The sequence below is a fragment of the Ictalurus punctatus genome, chromosome 26 (genome assembly GCF_001660625.3).
Source record: "Ictalurus punctatus breed USDA103 chromosome 26, Coco_2.0, whole genome shotgun sequence".
Classification (NCBI taxonomy): Eukaryota; Metazoa; Chordata; class Actinopteri; order Siluriformes; family Ictaluridae; genus Ictalurus; species Ictalurus punctatus.
In genome coordinates this window covers 20,434,679-20,452,121 of record NC_030441.2, presented here as the reverse complement: position 1 = coordinate 20,452,121, position 17,443 = coordinate 20,434,679, and the positions used below count along the sequence as shown (strand labels likewise).

Sequence of the window (17,443 nt, the reverse complement as noted above, 5' to 3'; positions counted from 1 at the left end):
ATAAGTCTTACAACGACATTGTGGTCACTTGCAAAAGTCATTCTGAGCCTAAGCCCCCGCTGATAAAGTGCAGGCACAACATTCTAAAAACAGAGGGAGAATATGCTGTAGATGTCCAACGAGTATTTCATGTCGAGCCTGTACAAACTAAGTACACTTAACTAGAGCCAAGTCATTAGCCTAGTCTCTTAGTTCCCTTAGATAGTAACACTTAATTACAATAACACTATTTCCAGTCAGAGGTCATGACCACTAAAATCTACAAAGACAGGCCAATAATATCTCAGTAGAATTAGCTTTATATAATCATGCCATAGTTTCCTATGTACATGTTAGCTAGAAGAATATTACAGTAATCAGAGGTTCAGACTTCATCCTATTTAGACTTCGTCCATCAACTTTATGTTGTCCTAAACGGATATTTCCTATCGAGCCTGTACACTCTAAGTACACTTAATTTAATGCCAAATTGTTAGCCTGTACTAACCTGACTTTTAGCCTGTACTAACCTGACTTTTAGCCTGTACTAACCTGAATTTTAGCCTGTACTAACCTGAATTTTAGCCTGTACTAACCTGAATTTTAGCCTGTACTAACCTGGTCGCAGATTTGCTGTAACAAGGACTTACCGTAATCTACTAGAGACAATAATTTCAGAATAATTCATAATATAATCAAGTCTAATAATTTATTTAACCAGGTATGAAAACATCCAAATCCAATATTACTGTTGATAATAATAAGAAAGAATTACATGCAACATTACATTCCAATCAAATTCAAAACATAATAATACAACCAAAGAGAGACAATTCTAACATACCTGGTATAGAAAAACTACACACAGTGAACGTGTGTGAGATCTGTCTACAGATTCCCCCAATCTTCGCCCAGCTCTCCCTTAAATACCCAGATGCTCCGTGAGTCCACCAAAAGGTGTTGTTTGTGATTATAATTTGATGTCTGTGGAAGGAGGTACCTTATTTACATCCAGGAGGTAATTTGAGTGAGGGACTCTGGGAGGGTATACCTTTAACGGCATGTAATATGTTTATTTGAACTGCTGTTGAGGGAATGAGAACATATTTTCCAGTTGCACTGAGACGTTTTGTATAATATAGTAAACATGTATAGTCGACATCTTATTTGCATTAAAACATGTTATGCAATGCATATAGACCTTGCATAGAATAACTGCTGAGGCTTAAGGGCCTTGCACGAGTGCCCAGCAGTGGCAGCTTGCCAGCTTAACCATTCCCCACATCTCACCTTCACCTGATGTGCCTTTTCCAAATGCCCTGCCTTGAACATGCACTAAAGCATCATATGTACACCCGTGAATACAGGTATGCAGTATGTCCGAGCATGACAAGGGAAGCAAGAATATCAGGGAACCAGAAAAATATTTCCACTTTCATGATTGGACATTGGTTCTGGAAATGTTTGGGCTCTCCACAGCACCAACATGCATATTTATTTCTTAACCCTTCTCCACCTGTGTGGCGAGTGAGAGAGAGGGGGAATAGAAGGGGAAGGCAGGATTGGAGATGGAGAGGGGTCAATTATAGCATGGACCATGGGAAGAAGTCTAGGAGGGAACAGTCCCTGTTTCTGAGGAGCAGCAACTGAAGAGAGAGAGAGCGAGAGAGAGAAAATGAGAGAGAGAGAGAGAGAGAGAGAGAGAGAAAATGAGAGAGAGAGAGAGAGAGAGAGAGAATGAGAGCGAGAGAGAGAAAGAGAATGAGAGAGAACTGTTTCAGCATCAACTGGTCCACAATGTCATTGAGGTCATGCCCCTCAGAAAGCAGCAGTGAGTTGCTCAGTAAGCAACCTGTGACAGGCATCAAGAAACTGTTGAACAAACTCATTGGATGATCACCTTCTTCAACTTCTGGTACACCAGCTGATTTTTTACTGGGAGCTGCTGTGCAGCCAACTGGGCCAACAGGGGGAGCAAATGACCCACTGTAACTTGGGCGACAGCCATGCTACTGTGGCACTCAAGAGTTCAATGAATGCCTCAGATCCATGGGGTATCATCTCGGTAAGCGTGAGTGTGGCTGCTGGCATGGTGGGGTGGGCTGGAGTACTGGCAGGCTGTAACAGCCTCCAGAAATGCCTGTAAGTCTTTAGCCTGTGCTTCCACCAGAGCCTTGAGCACAGGTTGAGGCTGAACTGCTGATAGACCTGGTATAGGGACTTGATATTCTTGGCTAGAGGTGAAGTCTCCATGACAGTGTATGTGTTGCAAATTCTCCTGTGTTTGAGCATCACTTCCACACCCTGGTTTCTGTTTTCAGGAGGGCACTTACAAAACAAGATCCCGCAATTCATTAACCTTCTAGATAGACAAAACACTCACCTGGGCAATGGCCTTCTGATCACAACAAGTGGAACAGATTTTCTCATATGATCATTTCATCAACCTCTTCCAAAGGATTTTTGATCATTCTCCAGAGGTCATGTGACATGGAGAGGATCAACATCTGCTCATAAGAATATCATTCCTGTTACCTACCACAGCTAAATACCCCATTAATCCTGGACTGCCATTGATGACACAACCCTCATATCTCCTGGTCAGATAAGAAGATACTCTGTTGGTCATCTCAGTGTTATGCCACCTGCCTCAAAGTGCCCAGTGTCACCATTGCATCCACCTCATATAAAGGTCTTGGAAGAGATTTCAAATTTGACCTTTACACTATTTATCAGAACTTCAAGGAGGAGTTTGAAAATTGCCACTTTGAATACTACATCATGCCATCAGTTCAGTGCCTCATTAACCTCATGTAACCTACATTTCATTCCTTGGATATACTGTTAACCAGAATGGAGTAACTGTGGATCAAACAAAGTTCTCTGCTATCCAGGAATGTTCTGCTATAATTACTACAGTTATGGAACTGCAAAAACAATTTCATAGATTCAAATTTCTACAGGAGATTCATCAGAGGATTTAGTTCAATCACTGCTCCCCTCGTGTCTCTCTTAAAGAAGAGCCCTGTAGAAAGAAGGGTATTCATTTGTAAAATTGTTGTTTTGGTGGTGATGTAGAGCTGCAGTCCGAGTTTCACTCATGAGTGTGATGGAAACTCATATCTGAACGGAATCTGTTACCAGTTCAACAGCAGGCTGAACACTGTCACCAACATCACCGCCGCTTTCCAAGGTACGAGTGTTCTTCACTCTCACAGTCACCATGCTCAGGGTAAATCAGTGATAACTCTGCACTTTAAAACTGTTACACCATGAAACAGAAACATTGTTAAACCCTGAGACATGAACACTGTTACACAACTAATAAATACCTATATATCTAGTTATTGTGTTGTTTTTCACAGAGTGCACGAAGAGTAAAGTGAACCTGGTGTTCCTTGTCGACGGCTCCAGCAGCATGCAAATGTCCGAGTTCGATATGAATAAAAAATTCATATGGGACATTGTGACAACACTCAAAAACTCATCTATCGAGGTGAACACACAATTCCACACAACACAACACCACACAACCCACTGCAGCACCACACAACACCCCACCACACACACACCACACACCACACAACACCCCACCACACACACCACACAACATCATGCAACACAACCCACTGCAGCACCACACAATTCCACACAACACTACTCAACACTACACAACACCCCACCACACAACTCAACACTACACCCCACCACACAACTCAACACTACACAACACCCCACCACACAACTCAACACCACACAACACCCCACGACACACACTACACAACATCATGCAACACAACCCACTGCAGCACCACACAATTCCACACCACACAACTCAACACTACACAACACCCCACCACACAACTCAACACCACACAACACCCCACCACACACACCACACAACACCCCACCACACAACTCAACACTACACAACCCCCCACCACACACACTACACAACACCCCACCACACAACTCAACACCACACAACACCCCACGACACACACCACACAACATCATGCAACACAACCCACTGCAGCACCACACAATTCCACACAACACTACTCAACACTACACAACACCCCACCACACAACTCAACACTACACCCCAACACACAGCTCAAAACTACACAACACCCCACCACACACTGCACACACTAGGACTGTTTTCCCTTCAGTCTTTTGATTGTGATCCTGATATTTTCTTCTTCCTCCAGATCTCCTCTCAGTGTCGCTGGTGTTCAGTGGATTACGTCTCTAACAGGAGAGACAATAAACATCTCCTGAGGTGAACAGTGAAATCACATGCATAAGTGTTAATCCCTCCTCATGCATCACCTCAGGAGATGTTTAGTGTCCTTCCTGTAACAGATGTAATCAGTACACCACTAATCCTCCACAAAATTGTCTATTTTTGACTTTTTGATAGAAAGTGAACTCTTCACATCGAGGTGAATTTTTTTAAGAATGTGAACTATCGTATGTACATAAACATACATGTACAGTAATCAGCAGCGCAGTGAGTGGATCATTGTGTGATGAGTAAAGGTTATCAACACTGTTACTAGCAGCACAGAAGTCCCTGACTATAGTGCTGCACCTGTATGACAGGGATTAGTGGTGTAGGTGAACAGTGCATGATATTAATGAGCGTGTATTTATGAATGTGCTATAGTAATGAAAAAGAAGAAGATAAGGAGGCGAGGTGCTTAGTGATGATGGCGGAGGTGTCTGTTAATTCTGAGGGAGGCCTGTGGGACACAGTTTATTATTGAGGATCCTGACAGTCTGAGGGAACAGAAGCTGCTCCAGGATCAGGTGGTCGGGACACTTTGGTATCTTCTGCCAGAGGGATGAAGAGTTTATGGGAGGGATGAGAGGGGTCAGACACTATTCTGGTGGATTTTGTGGTGCAGTTTTTATGATAGGTTCTACTTTGTGACCAGTATACATGTCTCTCACAAATCAAACACATTTTGGCAGCAAAACATGAAGAAATACATGGAAGAAAAAATGAGATAAAAATTATAAACAGGAGCAGTTAGCACAACTGTTTATAATACTGTATGTTAATTATTCTTGATATAGTTCTGTGTGTGTGTGTGTGTGTGTGTGTGTGTGTGTGTGTGTGTGTGTGTGTGTGTGTGTGTGTAGTTTGCTGCTGTTCAGTTTTCTAAAGAAGTCAGGACAGTTTTCACCTTTAAAGATTATGTTACCGGCACGGCGAAGAAGAAACTTGATGCAGAAGAACACATGAAATCTCTCACAAACACATACACAGCCATCCGCTTCGCCCTGTGAGTATACCTACTAACCCCATTTCCATAAAAGTTGGGATTTTTTCTAAAATGCAGTGAAAACAAAAATCTGTGATTTGTCGAGTCTCCTGAAACGCTGAAGAAGTGTAATGTAATACAGACTCAATAATAGCTCTATAAAAAAGAATAATCTTACTAGTGACACCAAATGCCCTCAGTCTTTATAAACATGTAGACACGGTGGATTCTTGCACAGACACTTGTCACTTGTGTTTGCCGACTCAGATCGCTGTCGATAGAGAGCCCTGAGTATTTGTAGGAAGAGACCTGTTTGATGTCATGGCCATGTGTACTGACAGGACTCCACTCCCCAACTTCTCTAGGATCTAGTATAATCTCTTATCACAGTGTTAATCTTCAGGTGATGATCATCACACCAACCTACATACCTCTCCACACCAGCTTTGTGGTTGTTAACGGTGAAGTTCCTTGTCATTAGGCTAACGATAACCGTATCATCTGAAAATTTCACTGTAAACTGATTATGTATAGAACTAACACAATCATTTGTATACACGGTGAACAAGAAGGGTGAACTAACACTAACACAGGGGCGTGGCACACCTGTGCTAATCACTGCTATGTCTGAGAGTACTGAATTAAATGTAACTTCTTGAGTCCTATTTGACAAAAAATAGTGGTACCATTCAACCACAAAGGGATTCAGCTTCAACTGGACAAATCTTTCCAGCAGAATATGTGAAGGAATAGTGTTAAAGTAGAACTAAAATAAATAAGAAGCTATCTAACATATGCAGCAGGACTTTCTAATGCTTCAGTGCCAGATGTGTAATGGTAGAGATGGCATCATTAGTACTACGACTTGTTCTGTAAGCAAACTGGAACAGATCTAAAAAAGGCTCCATCTGCCTACGTAGCTCCTCTGTTATAATCCTTTCCAATGATTCATACCATATGAAGTCCAGGCTACTGGCCTGTAATCATTATTTACTTGGGGACAAGACTTCTTGGAACTGGAATTATGATGGATTTTTTTCTAAAGCTCTGGCACTGTGTATGTGTCTATAGAAAGCTGGAAAACACGACGCCAGGCTGGTGTTAGTTCTTCCGCAAATGTCCTTGAAAGAAAAGTTGTAAAAAGTTATCAGGTCCTTCTGCTTTGTTAGCTTGTAATGTTTTAAAAACTTCGGTAAAGTACTGTATTGGTGTGTGTGTGTGTGTGTGTGTATTGGTGTGTGTGTGTGTGTGTGTATTGGTGTGTGTGTGTGTGTGTGTGTGTGTGTGTGTGTGTGTGTGTATGCATGTCTTACAACCTCTCGCTCTCTCACTGTCACGCTCTCTCTTGCTCTCTCTCGGTCAAGTTCACACTCCTGGTGTGTGCATCTCTCTCTCTCTCTCTCTCTCTCTCTCTCGCTCTCTCTCTCTCTCTCTCTCTCTCTCTCTCTCCCTCTCTCTCTCTCAACCTGTGTTGTGTTTGCAATTGTTGATATCCATGAGCGCAGTGTTTTTGTGAATTGTTTTGAACAAAAGATCAAAAGGTTAAACAATAACAAAGTGCCAGTATTAGTGGAGGAAACTGTATATAAGTAAACATACAGTGTATGATGATGAGTTAATCCAGCCTGACCTGCTTCATGTAGTTTATTCAGAATTTCTGTTTGTAGAGAATTTAGTGAGAATGGTGATGTGGAGTTTTGGTGTGTGTTTATTTTCCAGTGAGAATCTGTTTAATAATGCGGAGTCCGGTGCGGATCCTGAGGCTACTAAAGCCCTGGTCATCATCACAGACGGAAGTCCTTCTGATATAGAACACAATGAGATACGGCACTGTGAGGAACTCAACATCGCTCGCTTTATTATCGGGGTGAGTTCACTAATGCACACACACCACTCTTCCATCCATCCATCCATCCATCATCTTCATCATCCATCTCCATCATCTCCATCCATCATCTCCATCATCCATCTCCATCATCTCCATCATCTCCATCATCTCCATCATCCATCTCCATCATCCATCTCCATCATCTCCATCATGTATCTCCATCATCTCCATCATCTCCATCATCCATCTCCATCATCCATCTCCATCATTTTCATCATCCATCTCCATCATCTCCATCCATCATCTCCATCATCCATCTCCATCATCCATCCATCATCCGTCACTCAGCTCTCATTCATCAGTCCATCATCTCTCCTCCTCCTCACTGATCCAGTGCTGTAATGAAGTTGTTTTTGATCATATCATTAGGTGGGGAATAAAGTCCACTTAGAGAATCTGAAGAAACTCGCCTCAGAGCCGACAGAGAGCAACGTCTTCATGATTCAAAACTACAATGGACTAAATGGACTTCTGGATAAACTGCAAAATAAGATCTATGGCATCGAGGGTAATAAAAACACTTTAAGATAGTTTTGTGTGTGTGTGTGTGTGTGTGTGTGTGTGTGAGAGAGAGAGAGAGAGAGAGAGAGAGAGAGAGAGAGAGAGAGAGAGAGAGTGTATATACTCAGTATGTTTTGTAACAGGGAAAATCCAATAATCATCATTAATATTCCAGAGAACAGGCAGGTAACATCACACAGGGATAATCCATGATCAAAACTAAAACACGAGCAAGAGACACAAACAAGACCGAACAGGAAACAGGAAACACACCTCAGTACTTATCTATACACATCACTATAACACATTCATTTAGTGTAAATAATTATGGAAAATACAACACCGGCCCGCCACGGACCTGTACGTCATCTTACATTACATGTAGTTGCTTAGTGACAAGCATGACGCAAGGCGACGATCAAACTCTACTTGGGCCTCTGAAAGGGAATTTTTAATTCAAAACGAATCCAGATGGAAGCACTGATAAGACCAAAGTCTTTTGCACTGTCTGCAATAAAGAATTTGCATATCAATTCACTTCTAGTCTGAAACACCACCTGATCTCAAAGCATGTTATTGCAAGCTCTGCAGTTACCACAACCCCAGCTGCTACAGTCAACACGCTCCGCCAAACCACACTGACCGAGAGCAGCAACACACAATTATTAAATCTGCATCGGAAACACCAACCAATGCAAAAGCTAAATGGATTGCTACAAGAGCCCGAAGTGGCCATGCGTTCTCTTTTTTTCTTTCTGGTTTTCTCATGATTTCGACATAACAAAAGATGTTTTCTTGTATTTACGACTTTTTTCAGTGTACTCAAAGGCAACAAAATCATAGCGCAATCCCGCAGCATCATGGATGAACAGATTAATGTTCACTTTGATCAGAGACTCACTCAAGATGAAATAGCTCTGTGTCTGTCAGTGACTGACGACTTCCACATTAGTGTCCGACACTTGAGCAGGGGACGCGCCTCTCTCTTAATGCGGAGATAAAGTCCATCTCTACAGTGGGTAATTATTACATTTATGACGGCGACGCTGAAGATGCCAACATGCATGCAGCACCAGTCCCATTCACCAGGCGCGAGATTTTCTTTTTGCAATGTTTATACAATGCTGTTCTCATCTAACACAATAATGACTTTAAAAGATACTTTGGGGGGTAATTTCTCACCCAAAATTGATGTGCGATTAATTGCGATTAATTAATTGGCACATCATGTAAATTATTCAAATAAAAATTTTAATAAACATGACTATAAATAGGCATGATGTTACACAAGCTTCAGATACCGGTCATGCACGAGGACGCTTCCCACAGCGTTCAGCTAATGCAACGTGAAGTTCCCTTTGAAAGGGAACTCCCTGAGACGATACGGGGAAGAAACCTCGAGAGGAAACGGACTCAAAAGGGAACCCGTCCTCATCTGGGTGACACCGGATAGTGCGATTATAAATAAATACACCCCTTCTGTAAAAGTGCTAATACTACATGCTCAAATAGTGCAGTTGTGTACGCAGGAAATTCATTACAGTTTCTACAGGAAGTCTGTTGTGTTGAACTTCTCCACTGGTCACTGATGGAGACTCGAGTGCAGAACTGTTTGTGGTGATTGTAGTGCTAAAGCTATCATAGCATAACTGTTCATATGAACTGAGGTCCAGAGCATCTTTATGGTGTGTAAGTGGAACCGTCCTCAGTAATCTCAGTGATCTTTAGTCTGCACCATGTGGGACATCCTCAGCAGCAGCATGTGACTCCAACTGATGAGAACTCCAATCAGAAGTAGAACATGAGGATGGATCAGAAGGGGTCAGGATCACTGGCATCTCAGGAGTATCAAGTGTAGCTAGAGAGAGAGAGAGAGAGCGAGAAAGAGAGAGAGAGACAGAGAGGGGGGACAGATTATTAGGTATGGTTATTGTCTTGTAATGGTCAAGGACAGTGTACTATGCGAGACTGAAAGCAGGGACTCCGGTAAGACTAGCTATGACATCATAACTAATTGGGAGAAACAGAAGGGAACACAGACATGAGGGCTCCCTGGGACATAATGCAGCCAGACACTCCACCATCAACACACCTGGGTTAAAGTGTGTGTGGGGGTGGGGGAACACCCAAACATCCCAGTTCACCACAACACTTTATACCTAAGAAAAAAACTATTCAGAAAAAGCTTGAGTAAACAAATACGTTTTAAGCCTAGACTTAAGAGACTGAGACTGAGACTGTGTCTGAGTCCCGAACACTAACAGGAAGACTGTTCCATAACTGTGGGGCTCTATAAGAGAAAGCTCTTCCCCCTGCTGTAGCCTTCACTATTCCAGGTACCAACAAATAGCCTGCATCTTTTGATGGAAGTAGGCATGGCGAATCATAACAGAATAAAAGTTCACTCAGGGACTGTGGCGTGAGAACATTTAGTGCTTTACATGTCAGTAGTAGTATTTTATAATCAGTGTGAGATTTAACCGGGAGCCAGTGCAGTGTGGATAAGATCGGGGTGATGTGGTCGTATCTTCTGGTTCTAGTTAGGACTCTAGCAGCTGCATTCTGGACTAACTGGAGTTTGTTTATGTTCCTACTGGAACATCCAGACAGTAAGGCATTACAGTAATCTAGTCTAGAGGTGACGAATGCATGAACTAATATTTCTGCATCATGTAGTGACATTATATTTCTTATCTTAGAAATATTTCTGAGATGAAAGAAGACTATCCTAGTAATATTATCTACAGGAGCATCAGATGATAGACTGGAGTCAATAATCACTCCAAGGTCTTTAACTACTGCACATGATGAAACAAAAAGACCATCCAGAGTTACTGTGAGATCAGAAAGATTACTTCTAGCTACACGTGGTCCTAGTACAAGTTCTTTTGTCTTATCAGAATTAAATAAGAGGAAGTTAATAAACATCCAACGTCTAATGTCCTTTACACATTCCTCAACTTTACTAAGCTGAGGAATGAGAGGAGGAATGAGAGGAGGAATGAGAATGAGAGGAGGAATAAGAGGAGGAATGAGAGGAGGAATGAGAATGAGAGGAGGAATGAGAATGAGAGGAGGAATGAGAGGAGGAATGAGAATGAGAGGAGGAATGAGAATGAGAGGAGGAGTGAGAATGAGAGGAGGAATGAGAGGAGGAATGAGAATAAGAGGAGGAATGAGAGGAGGAATGAGAGGAGGAATGAGAGGAGGAATAAGAGGAGGAATGAGAGGAGGAATGAGAATGAGAGGAGGAATGAGAATGAGAGGAGGAATGAGAGGAGGAATGAGAATAAGAGGAGGAATGAGAGGAGGAATGAGAATAAGAGGAGGAATGAGAGGAGGAATGAGAGGAGGAATGAGAGGAGGAATGAGAGGAGGAATGAGAGGAGGAATAAGAGGAGGAATGAGAGGAGGAATGAGAATGAGAGGAGGAATGAGAATGAGAGGAGGAATGAGAGGAGGAATGAGAATGAGAGGAGGAATGAGAGGAGGAATGAGAGGAGGAATTTGTCAGTCTCTATTGGCACTCATGTATCTTCAGGTCAGTTACGGTGCTGAGGATGCTTTGGAAAAATGAATAAATGATAAATGTTTAAGGTGCCATGACTGAAAGTGTTTTGTGAAAAATGTCAATTAAAAAAGTAAATGTCACTAATGAATAATGGGTTTTTGTCTTCAGGAGCTCAGGGCAGGACCTTTAGAGAAGAGCTGTCTCAGAGTGGATTCAGTGCTTCCAGTGACAAGGTGATCAAACATCAGACAAACATCTGTCTGAACTCACACCATTCACCACATCTGTCTAAACAAACACTCACCACATCTGCCTAAACACACCCCATTCACCACATCTGTCTAAACAAACACTTACCACATCTGTCTAAACACACCCCATTCACCACATCTGTCTAAACAAACACTTACCACATCTTTTTAACAGTTTGTCATTAACAAGTCCAAGTTGTGGACTTATACCCAGTGTTAAAGTCCAATTTTGTTAAGTACTTCACCACTGTTCACCCAAGCCAATGGCATCAGGTGACACTGAGGGTCAAATATAATAATAATAATAATAATAATAATAATAATAATAATAATAATAATAATAATAATAATAAATATACCTGCAATGCAAGCCAATTATCAACACCATGAGCAGCAAAAGAAGCTTCGTGACATGTTTTTGAATAGAATCCGATGAACAGTGTATGAGGAGATGGAAAAAGTAAACTTTCAATCATAAAAAAAAACATTTATTAAAAAAAAAAAACTAAAAATAGCTACTTCTTAGATTTTTTGTCCAGTATGTGGTGCTGTTCTGAAACTGCTCAGGTAGCATCTGGGCATGATGGTTTTAATGCGGGAAAGAGTTCAAGAGTTATAAGCCAAAAAATCTGTTTTTGCTATCTCCTGACCGGTAGGGGGCAGTGCAGCGAATCACTGCAGGTTACCTCAGGGCCTAATGGTGTGATACGTAACAAGTTTCATCACAATCCCTCAAAGTGTTGCGCTTTCTTCATTAAATTCGTTACCACGGCATTCAAAAATGGTATGGTTTATCAAAATTCTGTGAATTTTGTTGTGAGTGTCTCTAGATGATGCAGGCCAATTTTCGTGCAAATCGGACAAACAGCCTAGGACGAGTTAGAATTCAAAAAATGAAGAATTTTCATGATGGGAAAAAAGACGATCATCGAATCATCTTCAGAAAAGGAATCAGAGGAAAAAGGAATGTCATTTCTAGCCCTTACGGTTCAAAAGTTATTAACGTAAATGTCAGTGTAAATTTGGGCAGTTGGTGGTGCTAGAGTCTTTGAGGTAGAGATTCCAAAATTGCTATGATTAATGGAGAGACTGTCCTCTATCTGTGTGCCAAATTTCATAACTTTCCTGCAAGCGGTTCTATGGGTGGCCATAGACTCAAGCGGAATAATAATAATAATAATAATAATAATAATAATAATAACAACAACAACAACAACAACAACAATAATAATAATAATAATAATAATAATAATAACAAAAGCAACAATAATAATAATAATAATAATTATTATTATTATTATAGGAAAACTAACGAAAACAATAGGGGTCTTTGTGGGATTGTGGGATTTTTTAGGGAGTGAAAGCTCCAGTGCACTGGAAGGATTTTGCGATTGAGACAGCCCTTAAAATGGCAGACTCCCTGATCAGTGCCCTGACTACTCAGCTAGGGAGAGGGTTGAGACATAGCTCAGGAGTTAAAGTTAACCATCCAGGAACACCTTTCTATAAAATACATTCTCAGATTGATTTTAATTGTGGAAACTGTAGTAGCGGATCTTATATTGCGGTATCACGGTTTTAGGACCCTGACTGCAAACAGTCAGCTTCAGTCACCAGATGGGACTCAGCCAACAGAACAAGGACCTGAGTCCTGACCAAGCAAGAGAGTATGGAGTTAAAAGCTCAACGATGCATTCAGGGGCAAGAGCACAAGAACTTAATTCTCCCCTTTATCAGCTGCCCAGTGAAGATCATTAGTAACTCTGAGAAGAGCTGTCTCTGAGAAGTGATGAGGGCAAACACCTGACTGAAACTTTTCAAGCCTTCATGACTTGCATTAAATCCACAATTTCTAAAGTCCTGGAGTTAAAGGCCAAGTTAGAGATAGGCATAAGGTTACTCAAGACCGAGATGTAAACACTGGCCATCTTAAAGGCATCAAAACACATCCAGATAATAGTGAGTTATTAATACTTGAGAGAAGACTACGCCTGAACACCCACAACTTTTTTTTAAAGAAGGTAGAGAAAGGATCTGTGGGACAAGCGGAAAGTTGCATGTTAACATGTTGGTGATGTTCTGCAATGGGGTAGTTGTTAACTGGTTTAGAGGAGGGCTATGATAGGGCCAGGGGGTCTACAGAAGCAGTGTGAGGGGACATGCAAGATCTGATGTTTTTAATCGTATTGGGAAAGAAAGCTAAAAACCTTTTGGATTCAACGGATGAGGACACAGACACAATAACAGATGATCATCTGCACCGAACTGAAGTGTCAGTCTTTGTGGCAACTGTGCTGCTTGAGATTGCTGAGGATGGCTCTGTTGTGATTTTTTTTACAATGACTGAGCCAGCATGAGACAGTACATCCTTTATTCCAGCATGAATAAGAACAGCACTCACATAGGGATCATTCATAAGAAGTGCAAGCAGCTGTCAGTGAATGTCGTCCAACTGAACACCAAGAAAAGACTCGACCACTGTCTGTTTAGAGCAGAGCTTCATGCATCTGACATTGGAGTTGGTAGTGATGCTGATGGTAGTCAGTCCTGAAGTCATGAGCTGACCTGATGTAGCAAGTATTATCAGTGTTAGATGAGCAGATGATGAACAGCACACAGAAGGAGGAGACGCAGGGGTGACCACTGCAGAAAGTAAGACATCAGCGGAGCAGGTGAGGTGGAGGTGGCCACAGCAGGAGGATTTCATACATGATTTCATATAATAACTATATAAATCATACAGGTTATGCACTTTTAATGAACCATGCTTTCTTGGAGAAGAACAACTGAGTATTGAGAGATACAGGAATTAATGGTTTTATTCTACAAAACACAAATGCACAATATACAGGAAGTAAAAACAAAGAGAACTACAGAGTTAATGCACAGAGCTGGGGGGCATAGGAGGTGTCACGGTTCAAAGATGGATACGGAAGCAATCGCAGATTTCAAAAATTTAATAAACAAACAGACAAAAAAACAAAGATGCAATAAAACAAGGCTAAATACTGTGGCAAAACTAAACACCGACACACAGACAAAAGCAAGGATAGACAATTACATGAGACAAAGAAGCAGTGCAAACAGTGGCTATACATACATATATATAAGTGCTCGTTAAACAAAAAATGTGATACAGGTGCAGGTGGTCATGTGACAGTAATATGGTGCAGTGGCTGCTGGGAAAGTCCAGAGTTACCTCCTCGATATATGAAAGGAGGCTTGAAGGAAAAGCATCTGGATGTGATGGTAAAGCATCTCACTGATGGTGAAGCCCCTACATTGTATGATGCATACCTTTTTATATCCTTGAGGCTCTCTGAAGTGAACAATGACCAAATGGAAGATACACTATGAACTTTATAGCGGGATGGACCCCAGCCGGGTCGCTCACCCTAGTGAACTGTATGTTAATTAGGTTCCTGAGAATGAGTTGGTGGGAACAAAAGCGAAAGGTCTTCTGTGTAGACCAGGTGGCTAATGATATTTATTCCATGAGCATGGCTGTCAGATTCCACCATAAGTTCATATGAAAGATGTTCTTTAAATCCCATTAACATTCCAGAGCACAGGTATTCTCAGGTAACAAACACAAACCAACATTGCAATATATAAAACCATATATTGTACATGCTTGTTACGCCACGGCCAGCAGATGGCACAGTGGCTCGGCTCCGGACGAGTCATGTGACTTTGTTTTGGTTCGCTCGCTTCCTGCTTGAGCACTTAGTTTAAGTGTCTTTAATTTGCCCCAGGTGTCCATGTTTTGGTTGTGATTAGATTTTCTATTTAAACGCCTTGGTTAGTGAGCACTTCGCTCAGTATTATAGTTTATATAGTTATATTGGTCGTATTATTTGTGTCGGCCCTTTGAATGCCTTGCATGATCTCATTGTAGACCGCGTTTACTTTGGTTTTGAGTTTAGTGTTTAATAAAGACTTTTGATCTGCACCTGCATCCGCCTCCAGTCTACGATCCGTTACAATGCTATTTCCAAAACTTGTATTATATTTATGGATTAGATTGATACCAAACATACCCCGAGGATATTTTAGTTAAACACAGTTTAGATGACCAAGTTTAGTTCACGTGGCCTCTCTGACCCACATTCCTGATCACATTAACCTTAAACAAATTACTGCCACAGTTTATAAATCTACTATAAGTACTGACCATTTGCACAAAGAAACCTCTGAAATGACAGTAGCCACACTGGCATATGGAGCTGGTTCCACATGACTTTCCCATCCTGAAGCTTCTCTCTTTCTTGGCCGTATGGGACAGGTACTGAACAAGTGTCCTGTAACACACAAGCCCTGCCATCTCCATGTTGGTGGCTAGGGACCAAGAAGCTGAGATGAATGCAGTTCAATCAGAGATTTTCATCTAAAAATGTTATAGGAAAAATCCAGGCACAGAGTCTAAGTCAACAACTCAATACTACGCGAACAAAACAACAAGAGGAAACCATCACGCTGGAAAAAAGTGCAGGGGTCATACACTATGATCAACTATGAGATCACCAATGGAAAAGATGCTCAGAAATGGAGGCAGAAAATGCAAACAAGATTTAGCTACGAGTGATACAGAGTATATACTTTATATGGAGTCTGAATGATCTGGAATGAGTTACAGGTGTATACAAATAAAATCTTAAAATCTGTCTGAACACCAACACTTAACCACCTCTTTCTTTATTCTGTATTCCAGGACACTCTTATTCTGGGAGCGGTTGGATCTAATAATTGGCAGGGAAATCTGTATGAAGTTTCAGGATCCGAAGCTGAGATGGAAATCAAAGACAGTAACCTAAATAATGACTCGTACAATGGTACGTGTTTGTTCCACAAGGACATGTCTCTGTTTCTTTCAGCTGTTAGTGACATGTACTGTACATGTAGTTAGTGCAGTCTAACACAGAACCTCAGCAGCTGAGCTTCCACAACCGTGTGTGTGTGTGTGTGTGTTGTGTTCAGGTTACTCTGTTGTGGTTGGACGGAGAGGTAGAGATTCTCTTGTGTTCTCTGGAGCACCAAGATCTAATCACAGGGGTCAGGTGATTCTGTTTATGAAGATGTACCACACATGGGAAGTCATGAGCAATGTCTCTGGAGAACAGGTAAGAAACAGCCTCAGCATGTTCACATTATTCACCTTTAGTCCAAGTTTAGTTTCTAAACTTGTTTCACCTTTAGGTTCTGTATCCTTTTGAGGAACTAAAAGATCTGGAATGTTTAACACTCTCCTAAACAAGAAGTACACAGTTCTGAAGGAGTTTGTGGTTTGTTTCCTCCACACTGTCAGGACTCTGAACATTAAACAGAGAACACAAACTGGGAGTTGGATCTGATATTTCAGATTGTGGTAAAACAACACCGCTGTAGACAGGAAGTGAGGTCAGATTTTTCTGTTGAACAAATATGATATAATTTAAAGTGAATATGGTGAAAGGGCCAGCTGGCTCCAGGTCATGTTCAACACCATCATTAACACAAAACTGAGAAACACCTGAAACCTGCATCCCAGCTACACAGCAGGTGCACTGAAACACGGCAGATACACAGCAGCAACAGCAGCAGAACTAATGTTTAATCACATGAACCTCACACAGCTACATGGCAGGTGCACTGTAGTAATGAAATCACAACACAGCACACACACATCTGTAATGTAATAATTTATTAAATAATGCCTCTGCAGATCGGCTCGTATTTCGGAGGATCGGTGTGTGTGTTAGACCTGGACTCAGACAGCAACACTGACTTCCTCGTGGTTGGAGCTCCGCTGTATTACAAACCTCATCCTCCAAGAGAGGGACGGGTATACATCTACAGACTCACACAACAGGTGCACACACACACACACACACACACACACACACACACACACACACACACACACTACAGGACATCACTGTGTGATACTGAAGTAGTATAATTCCATGAGGCAGCAGCGTACTGTATATACAATGATATGGCAGCTAATTAAAACTCTGTGTGTGTGTGTGTGTGTGTGTGTGTGTGTGTGTGTGTGTGTGTG

At 41.5% G+C, this 17,443-nt stretch overlaps 1 protein-coding gene across 1 annotated transcript in view; it reads left to right on the top strand.

The window, feature by feature from the left end:
- zmp:0000001082 (integrin alpha-D) overlaps nt 1-17,443 on the top strand; it is a 46,602-nt gene that overhangs the window by 5,962 nt on the left and 23,197 nt on the right. The window contains exons 5-13 of the mRNA XM_017457768.3: nt 3,058-3,172; nt 3,345-3,475; nt 5,131-5,273; nt 6,972-7,119; nt 7,510-7,648; nt 11,321-11,385; nt 16,115-16,235; nt 16,381-16,523; nt 17,105-17,251. Of these exons, the coding sequence (XP_017313257.1) occupies nt 3,058-3,172; nt 3,345-3,475; nt 5,131-5,273; nt 6,972-7,119; nt 7,510-7,648; nt 11,321-11,385; nt 16,115-16,235; nt 16,381-16,523; nt 17,105-17,251 (1,152 nt within the window). The remainder of the gene's footprint in view (nt 1-3,057; nt 3,173-3,344; nt 3,476-5,130; nt 5,274-6,971; nt 7,120-7,509; nt 7,649-11,320; nt 11,386-16,114; nt 16,236-16,380; nt 16,524-17,104; nt 17,252-17,443) is intronic.